General features: G+C 45.9%; 1 protein-coding gene across 1 annotated transcript in view; it reads right to left on the minus strand.

The window, feature by feature from the left end:
* DCBLD1 (discoidin, CUB and LCCL domain containing 1) overlaps positions 1-11379 on the minus strand; it is a 66135-nt gene extending 54756 nt beyond the window's left edge. The window contains exon 1 of the mRNA XM_080937543.1: positions 11257-11379. Coding sequence (XP_080793669.1) covers positions 11257-11341 — 85 coding nt within the window. The 5' untranslated portion in view covers positions 11342-11379. The remainder of the gene's footprint in view (positions 1-11256) is intronic.
* Positions 11380-11608: the final 229 nt, after the last annotated feature.

The raw sequence follows: 11608 nt of genomic DNA on the forward strand, positions 1-11608 counted from the left end.
TCCACTTCCTGTTAGTCTAGACACTTTCCTCCACAGGTATCTCAGGGCTCTGGCATCTCTAATCTCTTGGAGTCTCTAAGGAAATCCAGGCTTCACCTTTACAGTTTCACACCATGGCAAGACACCCCTGTCACAAAACACCTGGCCTCCGTGGCTTTCCTTACTTATAGAGGAAGATCCCATAATCCCTTTCTTCTGTCCCTGTCTCTAAAGCCAGAACCACAGGGTCAAAGCTGCTAAATTTGGGGGCTTGCTGGGACTGGAATATGGGTCCCTCTTTCAATTACATCTTCGCCAGCTTTCTGCTTTCAGTGGTTTTCTTCCCTGCTTGGCTGTCCTGGAAGTTGCTCTGTAAACCAGACTGACCTTGAATTCAGAGATCTGCTTGGCTCTGCCTCCAGAGTTAAAGGTGTGTATTACCGAATCTCAATTCAGAGGAAGAAATCTTAGCTGGGTGGGGTCTTCCGGGGAGGGAGGTAGTGGTCACCACTCCCTTTATTCTATTTCTTAAGCTATTTATCTCCTTGAACAAAGGATGTAGCTCCATTCCACTATTTGGTGTCCCTTTCCACTCAATCTGTATTTCGTACTTTTCCTTGCTCAGTTTGCTTCTTTTCATCAAAATGCTTTTCGTAAATGTGAACAGCAGTAACCACACAATAGGGTCTACAGGTAGGCTGTTTTGAGGTTTCCTTTGCTAATGGAGATAATCTAAATCTTTAGTCTCAGGACTCTTCAGACAAGGACAGAAAGCAGCCACATTCTTCACCAAAATATCACAAGAACAATCTCTAGACAAAGCTCAGCCCTGGACATTGAGGTTTCAGAGCACTCCTAGGCAGCTGCTGGCTGAGAACAGGGTATGTGAACTAGGGGCTCCCCCGAGAGCCATAGATGTGCGCACATTTAGGGTGGCACATTTTGTTTCTACCTAATATTTAACAAGAATGAACACTAGACAATGCCCATCCACGACTAATGTCACTAATACCTACTTATTACCCTCGGATGACCTGGGGTAAAACAAAATACACGTAAGTTTTAAGGAACAATACAATTTCTAAAATTTCCTTTTTAATAGAACCTCGAGTATCTCAGGCTGACCTTGAGCTGGTCGCGTTGTCAAGGGTGTGACCTTAAGTCTTGATCCTCTAGCGTCCACTTCAGGGCCAGGATCACCAGCCTGTTTCTCTAGGCTAGACTTTTTTGTTATTTTGTAACAGGCTGTAGTCATTGCTGGCCTTCAACCTGCCATGGTTCTGGGGCCTTCTGAAAGCTGAGATGACAGGTGTGCACCGCTCCTGCATCCTGATTCAAGGGTGTTGTTGTTTTTCCATCTCATTCAATTACAGCCATTTCAAAAAGCTATAAAGGGGACTGAAGTTTAGAAAGACAGAGTCCTTTATCTTGGGTATATGCGCTTTGTGTGTGTAAAATGGGATGCAGGGACATTGCTTACAATCCCAAATGCCTTCACAAGGTCCCAATTCACACAAGGAAACCATTGTCCGCTCCTGCCCAGGGGAGAATTGCTTAAAGACATTTTGGAGGAACCCGGTGCCGGAGGGTAATTTGTGTAACCACGCTTTAAATTAACAGCCTTTGTTTTCTCTTAGGGGTAATCACATTTGACTCCTGAAAGTCCTAATTAATGGCTAACCATTTGCTTCTGTGACACCGTGATAAATTCAAATCAGAGAATACACAAAGGCCATGCAGTTTTCAGGACTGCGCTGTAAGGCTTCTGTCCCCACCCCCCAAAGCCTTGTGTTTCATACCTTACTAGATTCTCTCTCCCCCCACCGATATGCTATTCTCCAGTCAGTCAACCCTGATTGCTTTCCTTAGACAAGCTATTTATGTCTCTGCTCAGACAGACACTCACATCCTCTGTCTTTGTGATTTTTCCATAGCGGACATTTGTGGGTAGCAGAGTGGTTCTCTCTCTGGACCTTAGATCCCGCCGTTTGTGCTTTGTTGACTTACACACATCGCATGCCCAGAGTCAAAATAATACTGGGTTTCAACTTTAGGTGTAGAAATTGAGGATAAAGCTACCCCAGACTGGTAATTCAAACACTTTTCATTTTTAAAAGATTCATTTGAACATCCCTCTTAATATGGAGTACTCTTTTAGTCTCTAGTTTCTTCTCTGAGTGCATTTGGCAGGGCCAGTGGGATAATTATTACAAAGAGTGTTTAGAAATGTAAAACTTCCAAATGCTGAGTTTTAGCAAGCTCTCCAGGAGATTGTCAAGGCTGCAGACTCTTGAGGGATAACTAACCCACAAGCACCTCATTCCAGAGCATCTTTTAGGGACCACATGATTGGAGGCAGAAGGAAGAACCTCTGTTGGGGGTAAGGTAATGCTTCTCAGTAAATGATTTCCTGACTAATCTAGTAAAGAGCACTTAAATAATTAAAAAGGAAGGGTAATAATTTCTCATGTAATTTTTATGAGAAACCTTGAATTAAGCATGACGATGCTCTCCAGTTTTGTAGTTGTTGTTGTTTATTTTTTCTTTGTTTTGTCTGTTTGGTTTGATTTGATTTTGGTTTTGTTTTGTTTGAGCTCCAGACTCACTCCAGTGTAGCCCAGACCCAGGTAGAACTTAGTGTGTAGCCTAGGTTGGCCACAAACTCAATGGCAATCCTTTTCCCTAAGCCTCTCGGGTGCTTAGGTGATGGGTGTGGGCTACAAGCCTGGCTGCTTGTGTTCATTAGAAGACACAAGAATGCAATTTCTGCACCTAACTCACAGCTGCCTAGGAGTGCTCTGAAAGCTCAGAATGTAAAGACCTGAGCTTTGCTGTGTGCTTGAATGCAGACCTGGTTGTGGCATGGATCTGCAGGGTCTGTCAAAGCTGCCTATTGAAGGCTTGGTTCCCTTTGCAAACTGCTTAGAGAACGAGGATTCTAGTCTCACCAATGGGCTAATCCATGAAAAAAGTCATAGATTAATGACCTACTGGAAATGACAGGAACTTTATAAGGCGAGGTCTAAAGGACACAGGTTCCTGGGGCTTGCTTTCACAGGGTGCACGGTGCCCCTGTTCCTTGCTCATTTGTTTCTGCCTCCTGACTGCACTGTAAGCCCGTCTATTCCACCACATACTCCTAAATTCTGCCTTGCTATAAGTCCAGAAAACAGCCCAGTGGGTCAACCTTAGGTTGAAACATTCAAAACCACAAGCCAAAGTAAATCTTCCCCATTTAAGGTCTTTCTCTAGTCTTCTGCTAGAGCGGGGGGGGGGGCTGGCACACAGCAGTGCTTCCTAAGGCTGTACACACTAATGCTGCTGAAAATACCTTTGTGAATTTAACTCTTTCCCTCTTCCTTCCAAACCTCAGCTGAGTACAGTAACTGCCCCAGCCAGACACTGACTCAGGAAATAGTTATCTGGAGTTGTTATCTACAAGACTCTGTACCAGGTACTAGTGATTAAATAATCAGGCTTGGACTCATGAATTTGAGTGACTTCTTCAGCCAGCCCTTCACCCGCCAGACAACACAGCCTCTCCAATCCTCACTCCCCCTTAAAAGAAATCAAAGGTCTCGCCTGGCTCTGGATTAAGTGTGCCAGGCCTCGGAGGCTCAGCTTCATTTCTGGAATGGTTTGTATATGCTTGAGCCAGGGAGTGGCACTATTAGGAAGTGTGGCGTTGTTGGTTGGAGTAGGTGTGTCACTGTGGGTATGGGCTTAAGACCTCACCCTAGCTTCCAGGAAGTCAGTCTTCCACAAGCAGCCTTTAGATGAAGATGTAGAACTCTTAGCTCCTCCTGCATCACACCTGCCTGGATGCTTCCATGGTCCCACCTTGATGATAATGGACTGAACCTCTGAACCTGTAAGCCAGCTCCAATTAGTTATCCTTATAAGACTTGCTTTGGTCATGGTGTCCATTCACAGCAGTAAAACCCTAACTAAGACAATCTATTCTGAGTTACAGGTCACTCCCCATCAAGTGTTTACTGACACACACAACAAAGCAACTACATAGTTTTTAATGTACACAAAACAAGCAAATAACTTCTGGAAGATGACATCTTCCACCTTAGGAGTTACTTCATAGTCTAATTTTGAAGAATACACCTGGTCTCAAAAAGTATTTAACCTTTCTTCCTTGGCGCCAGACTTCTCATACTAGGACAAGTTCTTTTTCATTTATTTTGGTATGTGTACATCAGGGAGGGCAGGCCATGCTTGCCTTGTTGTACATGTGGAAGCCAGAGAACAGTCTGTGGGAGTTACTTCTCTCCTTTTACCATGTGGGTCCCAAGGATCAAACTTGGGTTGTCTTGGCTGGCAGGAAGCAAATTTACCAGCTGAGCCTTCTCACCAGCCTGAGTTCTGTTAAATCCTTACTCTCAGACTGTGTGCCTACTAACAACTGCTGAGTCAGACATTATTTTTCTGTGTTCATGTTTTGATTCTCAACTAGTCACGACAGGGGCCTCATCAAGAGGTGGGCATATGTTTCTACCACCTTCTCACCCTATTCCCTACTGAGCATATCCAGGTACTGTTCAACACACAACCTTCTCCTGGACCTTATAGTCTAGTAGGAACAAAGACACACACATTAACAAAAATGTAAATGGTACCCTCTACTTGAAGAGGCCAAGTCCTCTAAAGAAAACAGAATCGAGGGAGGGGAATATGGGGCTCAAGGATGGAAAGGGCTTCCAGGGTATGGTGGTTTGACTATGCTTGGCCCAAGGAAAGTGACACTACTAGGAGGTGTGGCTTTACTGGAGGAAGTGTGTCATTGTGGGAGTGGCTATAAAGGTCTCATTCTATGCTCAGGCTCCACCCAGATAGTCTTCTGATGGCCTCTGGATCAAAACATAAAACTCTCAGCTCCTCCAGCACCATGCCTGCACAGACACTGCCATGCTTCCTGTCTTGATGATAATGGACTGATCCTCTGAACCTGGAAGCCAGCCCCAATTCAATGTCATCCTTTATTAGAGTTGCCTCGGTCCTGGTGTCTCTTCACAGCAATGGAAACCCTAACCAAGACACAGCGGTTGGGCAAGTCCACTCTGATGGAAATATCTGAACAGGAGGGCACAAGCCACATGGCTACTCAAGGCTCCCAGCTGCAAACACAGTGAACAAACAGTTTGTGCAAAGGCTCTGAGGATGAAGGGGCCTGATATCCTGAAGAAGCAGGAAGAGAGTCAACTAGGAAAGCTGGGCAGACTAGAGTATAGATGGGGAAACACATCAGGAGAGGAAGGATGAGAAAGCTTGATTAACTGTCACTGTCAAGTTAACAATACAGACAGTAACAAGAATAAAGCACCTAGTGAACTGAGGCCCCGACTGTGTGCTGAAGGCAGTGTCTAGTCCGTTATATGCCTTTCCTCAGAGATAGAGCGACCAGCCCCTAACCAGGACAGCATGAGCATACAACCTCTGCATTAAAGCTTTAGGATGTAGATAAACTGAAAGATCGGTCTAAAGCTCTACAAAGTGTGCTTCTCTGAAAGGTTTTGCCTTTGCTGTTCCTGTCTTAACACAACTAAAACATCTGCAATTAATTCATTTCCCTATGCATCTTTAAAAAAAAAAAAGATTTATTTATTTATTTATTTATTTATTCAATCTAAGCACACTGCAGCTATCTTTAGACACACCAGAAGAGGGCATCAGATTACATTACATATGGTTGTGAGCCACCATGTGGTTGCTGGGATTTGAACTCAGGACCTCTGGAAGAGCAGTCAGTGCTCTTAACCACTGAGCCATCTCTCCAGCCCTTCCCTATGCATCTTAAACATCTTAATAATATATAAGGACTAAATGTGGTGGCGCACACCTGTAACGCCTCTATAGAGGGAGTTACAGGTAAGCAAGGACTTACAGAGTGAGCCCTTGTCTCAAAACAAAACAAAACTACCATAAAAAGCAAACAAACAAAATATACAAGAAGAACAACAAATCCCAGTGATGGCGTTACATGCCTCTATTCCCAGCTCTTGTAAGATAGAGAGACAGGGGTCAAGACTTTAAGGTCACTTTTACCTAACAAGAGAATTCAAGAACAGCCTGCATTACAAAACAAACAACAACAACAAAACCAAAAGACAAACAAACAAAAAGAAATACACCCCATAATTCCTCATAAATGATAAGTGGTCTAAGTGTGGGCTTTTCATGATTTTCAACTCTATATCGCAAAGTTAATGGGTTCAAAGTATGAAAAATTACCAAAGCACGTGAAACATTACTCAGGGCTCAAATCCTGCCGTAAGGACATCCTGTGACTGGCTGGCTGATTTCCTGAACACGGCTTCTTCTTGTTCCCAGATCTGAGGTACAACCTTGTTTCTGAATACTGCAAATCCACCAGAGGCAAAAGCTTTGGGCAGATGGTTCTGCTGGTCCACTCTTTTCTGTGCTGTGCTTGCACGTCAAAGGCATCTTTACATACAGAACTGAGCATGCCAAGGGAGCTGGGCTTGATAAACACGATTAATGAGTGGAAGCAACCGATGTACCTATATAAAGAGCTCCATTAAGCGTTCTTTTACTCTTTTCTTCCCACTAATTAGGGAATGGTTTGAAAGTATCTTCTAATAAGATTGTTCAGTTCAACCCAGAAATGTTCGTGGAGTGTCTATTAGATGCTTATAGCAAGGATGACAGAGATGGAAACTTAGCCTGCAGGGCTGACTGAGCCTGGGGGATGGGGACTGTCCCCTAGACAGATAAGATCCAGGAAGGTCAGCATGAAGGCACAAAGGTGCAGAAGGTGCCAGAATAAACATGTACTTACTTTTTAAAAATGCCACTTCCTCTAAAGCATCAAATAACAGCAGGTCACATGTCTACCCAAATGAACATCACTGATGAAAATAAGATAATAACAATATAACATCAATAAATCATGAGTTGGTCGTGGTTTTCAAAGCAATTTGTAAGCATCCAGGAGACGATCTTCAAAGTAACAACTGCTTGCTTTTATTTTTTTGCCAATATTCAAATTACCAGGTGGAAATCGGCACCCCCCCCATATGTACAAGTTTTGGTGAATCAGGATTTGTAGATACTATCACAGCAATCAGGGGCATTTTGGGAAGAATGTAAGAGCTGGATGATGGGGAAGAGTTTATGAATACTACCTCCTGAGCATAAGATGCAGGTTACAGTCAAGAGCACAGAGCAGCTGTGGCTAGCCTGCAGAAGACCTGCACTAGAGTGAGTCAGGAAACACTCTGGGATAGAGAACAGGGAGACTCCGCTTCGAGTTAGGGAAATATTAGCAGATGAATTACTCGGGAAAAGAAGTAATTTTTCTTCAGTGGTGTGTGCACTAGGGAATTACCCAGGATCCAGTAAAGCCCACAGCAAAGCTTGTGCAGGCAACTCTAGTAAACTCAGTGGATTCAAACAAACACACGGACACATTAATTAGAGGGGGCTTGTTAGGGGAAAGAGGGGGTCAGGGGTGATAAGAAAATGCAATGGTGGTGAAAATAGCCTAAGTACAAGACACACCTGTATGAAATTGTCAAGGAATAAGTACAAAACACCTTTAAAAGAATTAAGGACATTTTAGTCTCTGGAACTCAGATAAATAAGGGACTAAATGCAAGCATACAGCTTGATACAGGTAGGATCAGTACAAGTGAGCAATGTGTATGTCATATTGTTCAAAATTTTAAGCGTTATGTGAAACAGTTTGTGGAGACACAGAGCCTCTGGAGAGTGAGTCCCAGTGAGCAGGCCAAAGAAAGGGAGCAAGGCCTGGGTAAGCACACTGGAGAAGGGAGAAGGGCAGATGTCAAGGAACTGAATAAAAGCAGGAGCCATATAAAAGGATCAGTGCAGCCCCAGGAGGCCGCTAGAGTCTAATACAGAAATGTCTGAATAATAACACTGAAGTAACTTAGGTGGAAACACGGTGCGGTGGCTGGAATGCTAGCCTGTAATGGTAGTGTGAGACAGGAAGATCAGTCATAAGACTGAGGCCAGCCAGACCCATAAAAGCCAAGCCTGGGCCTTGTGTTTAACAAAATAAAATTAAAAAGTAGAACAAATAAATAAGATTAGGGGGCTCTAGTTACAAAGCTTCCTCAGATACTGGTAGCCAGGCAGCTCCAAAAGACTGTAACCAGGAAGCCTCACACACCAGGAACAAAGGTCCAGGTCAGTGTGGTAAGCTAACGCTAAACCTTGAGAGCACAGAATTCATACCTAACACTATCCAACTGTAGTGGCTTGAATAAAAATGGCCCCATAGGCTCAAAGGGGTGGTACTGTTAGGAGGTGTGGCCTTGGAGAAGGAGGAGGTGCATCACTAGGGAATGGGTTTTGGGGATCTCAGAATCTCAAGTCTGTTCACTCTGCAGTCCATGGAACAAGATGTACAACTCTCAGCTCCTTCTCCAGCACCATGTTTGCCTGCACACTACCATGTTTCATGCCATGATGATAATGGACTAAACCTCTGAAACTGTAAGCCAGCCCCAAATAGTTCTCCTTTATAAGAGTTGCTGTGGTCACGGTATCTCTTCACAGCAATAAAAACTCCAAGCTAAGACACCAACCCCATAACTTGAACCCCAACACAAATCCCAAGACTTAAAGTCTGTATGAATGTTTACATTTGTGAGCACTTGAAAACGGTCCTACCATGTGCTCTGGAAGATCACAGATGTGAAAACTACTTTTACAGCTCACAGAAGCCATACATGACGGTACAGGGTGCAGGCCGAGTGCTTGGGAGACAGGAGCAGGAGGATGATGATGGATACATAGTAAGTGCATAGGCCATTCTGGGGTACAGAGTGAGACCTTGCCTCAAAAACAAACACCAGGGCTGGTGAGATGTAAAGGGGTTTGCTGCCATGCCAGCGGACGGGAGTTTGATCCCTGGAGTCCATTTGGTGGGAGGATTCCTGCAAACTGTCCTCTTCTCTCCGTACATACGCACACAGAACACAGACAATAAAAAATGAGAAAAACAACCCAACAACGCTCTTTCAGCAAACATCCCAAACTTAAGTTTTACCTTGGGTGTGCGAATTCCCCCATTTATTTGTTTGGCTGGTTGTTTGGCTGGCCGATTGTTATTTTGACAGGCTCTTACAATGGCTGGCCAGACATTTACTACGTAATCCAGACTAGCCTTAAATTGGAGGCAACCCTCCTGCCTCTGTTTCCAAAGTGCTTCAGCTAAAGGTGAGTGAGTACTCATTTATTTCAAAATACTAAATACATAGGATGCTTCACAATAACCCGGATGACGTATTTCCCATCAGTCAAAGGCAACAAGGTCTAAAACCTGAAGCTGGCTAAGAATCTAAACAATCTTCGTCTGAAGTGCTCACTTAGCCCAGGCAAGCCTTTTCATGTGGCCAACCCCCTAGGAGGCAGACTCACAGACTCCACAGTGAAGTACCAGTCCACCACTGTACTGTCTTCAGAGGCTGAGGAAAGACAATCGGACATTCAGGCTAAACAGTGGGTTTGAGGCAGGAAGTCTGCAAAAGGCCATGTCTCAAACAATAGACAAAAAGCTAGAAAAGAAAATACAAAGGGGGGAAAAAAAAACTGAGCTGTGGCAGTTTAAATGTGGAGATTCTCTAGCTCCTGCAGAGGACCCAAGTTCAGTTCCCAGCACCCAGTCAAGTCACAACTGATTCTAGTCACGGAGGGGGAGGGGAGGGTCTGTGGCCTCTGGCTTCAGAGGGTTCCTACACTCACATGCACATAATTTAAAACAAAGTAAAATTTTAAGGAAGAAATAGCAGAAGCCTGAACTGCATACAGTGGCTCCTGCCTGTAATCCCAGCCCGTGGGCAGCATGAAGAGAATTGCTATGAATTCAGTGGTCTGCGGTCCATATGAGTTTCAGGCTAACCTGAAGTACAAAATAAAACCCTGTCTCAAACAGCAAACATTAATGGTAACAAGAAATTAAATGAAAATTTGTGAAATGGGGTCGAAGAGATGTCTCAGAATTAAAAGCACATACTGTTCTTTCGGCAGACCCAAACTTGATTCCCAGCACCCACAACCCATGGGTCCACTTCTGCCTGAAACTGCAGGTCCAAAGAGATCAGGCACTTCTGGTCTCTGTGGGAATCTGCACGCAACATGCGCCGATCTCAACCCAGACACAAATACACAAAATTAAATCCAAACCTTCTTTAAAACCCACACCAAATAAACATAAGATGTTACATTTTCAAACATCGACTTGAGAAAGTGTCTTTGATCATTAAAACACTCAGTGGCTGGAATATAGTTTGCTTGTTGGAAGGCTTGCCTTGCAAGGATCCCCAAAACCGCCAAAACCGAAACAAAACAGAACGTTTATAAAGCATTCATAAAACCTTACATAGTGCAAATCTAACACACATTAGACTTTGTTACAGTAACTCTCAACAAAATAACTTTACGGTTTTGGTTTGTGGTTTTAATGCTATCAACATGCTGAATGTTTGGGTGGACAAATACGTTGTTCAGTGAAAACAATTCCAGCGATGAGTTTAGCTTCGATTTCTGTTCCCCCAGAAAGCATAGCGGGGGCGGGGACGGCATTCAAGTATTCTGCATAAACTCACTGCCATTAATTAACCCCAGTTATACAGGAGCAAAGGCAGGAGAGGATAGAAACAAAAACCGAAAGAAAAAAAAAAAAAACCGACAGAAAGCTGGCCCGTCCTGTCCAAGGAGGACTAATTAAAGCAGATTAATGAAGAAGAGTCATGAAGGGCTGGGAAACCAGTTTCCTGCCTTAATCTGGTGGGCTGAGAGTAATTTCGGTGGCGTTGAAAGCCAAAGATCGGCTACCGGGGAAAAGCAGCCTGGGCCGCAGTTCAAAAACCCTCGAGGGACCCAAGCTGCAGTGTCCCAACCGGACACGCGTGAGGCGGCGGGGACTCCGTTCGCAGCGGGCTCAGGCTCGGCCCCGCAGAAGCACCCTCACTTGCAGGCGAGACCGGGAGCTGGAGGGGCACATCCAGGGCCAGGCCACTAGCACCCGCCGGGAAGGGTTGGGAAGTCTGGGAACTAAGTGGCCGGGCGGGGACACTGCGAAGGCAGCGGGGGGAACAGGCGCCAAGCTGCCGGACTCGTTTATGGGGGGAAGGAAAGAGTATCGGGGCGCGATCCAGAATGCACCCGCTGACTTCAGTCCATTCCCCGCCTGCTGGAGACCGCCCGCCCCTCCGCAGGCTCCCCCGAGGCCCACAGCACAGCAGCTCTCCCGGAGCCCCCGATCCCGCGGTCACTCACCCAGCTCCCCCGCCTGCAACCGGAGCGGAGCGCACACGGCGAACAGCAGAGCCAGGACACCCGGCCCACCGGCCCCGAGCCCCATGGCCCCGCCGGACTCCAGACTCGCAGGATCGGCCTCCCGGCCCGGCCCTACGCCGCCGCTGCCCACTTGGGGCAGCCTCCTCCGGGGCCCGGCGCAGCACGGGCACGGGGCTCGGATCCCTCTGGGCGGCCCGCGCCCGCGAGAGGGCGTGTCCTCAGCGTCCTGCCCCGCCCCGCCCCGCCCCCTCCCCGGGTGACCAGCCGCACCGCGGGTCTCCTAACGTGGGCGTGTTGGGGGGGGCGCCCAATTTCGTCCCCACCCCACCCG

This window comes from Micromys minutus (genome assembly GCF_963924665.1).
Source record: "Micromys minutus genome assembly, chromosome: 25".
Classification (NCBI taxonomy): Eukaryota; Metazoa; Chordata; class Mammalia; order Rodentia; family Muridae; genus Micromys; species Micromys minutus.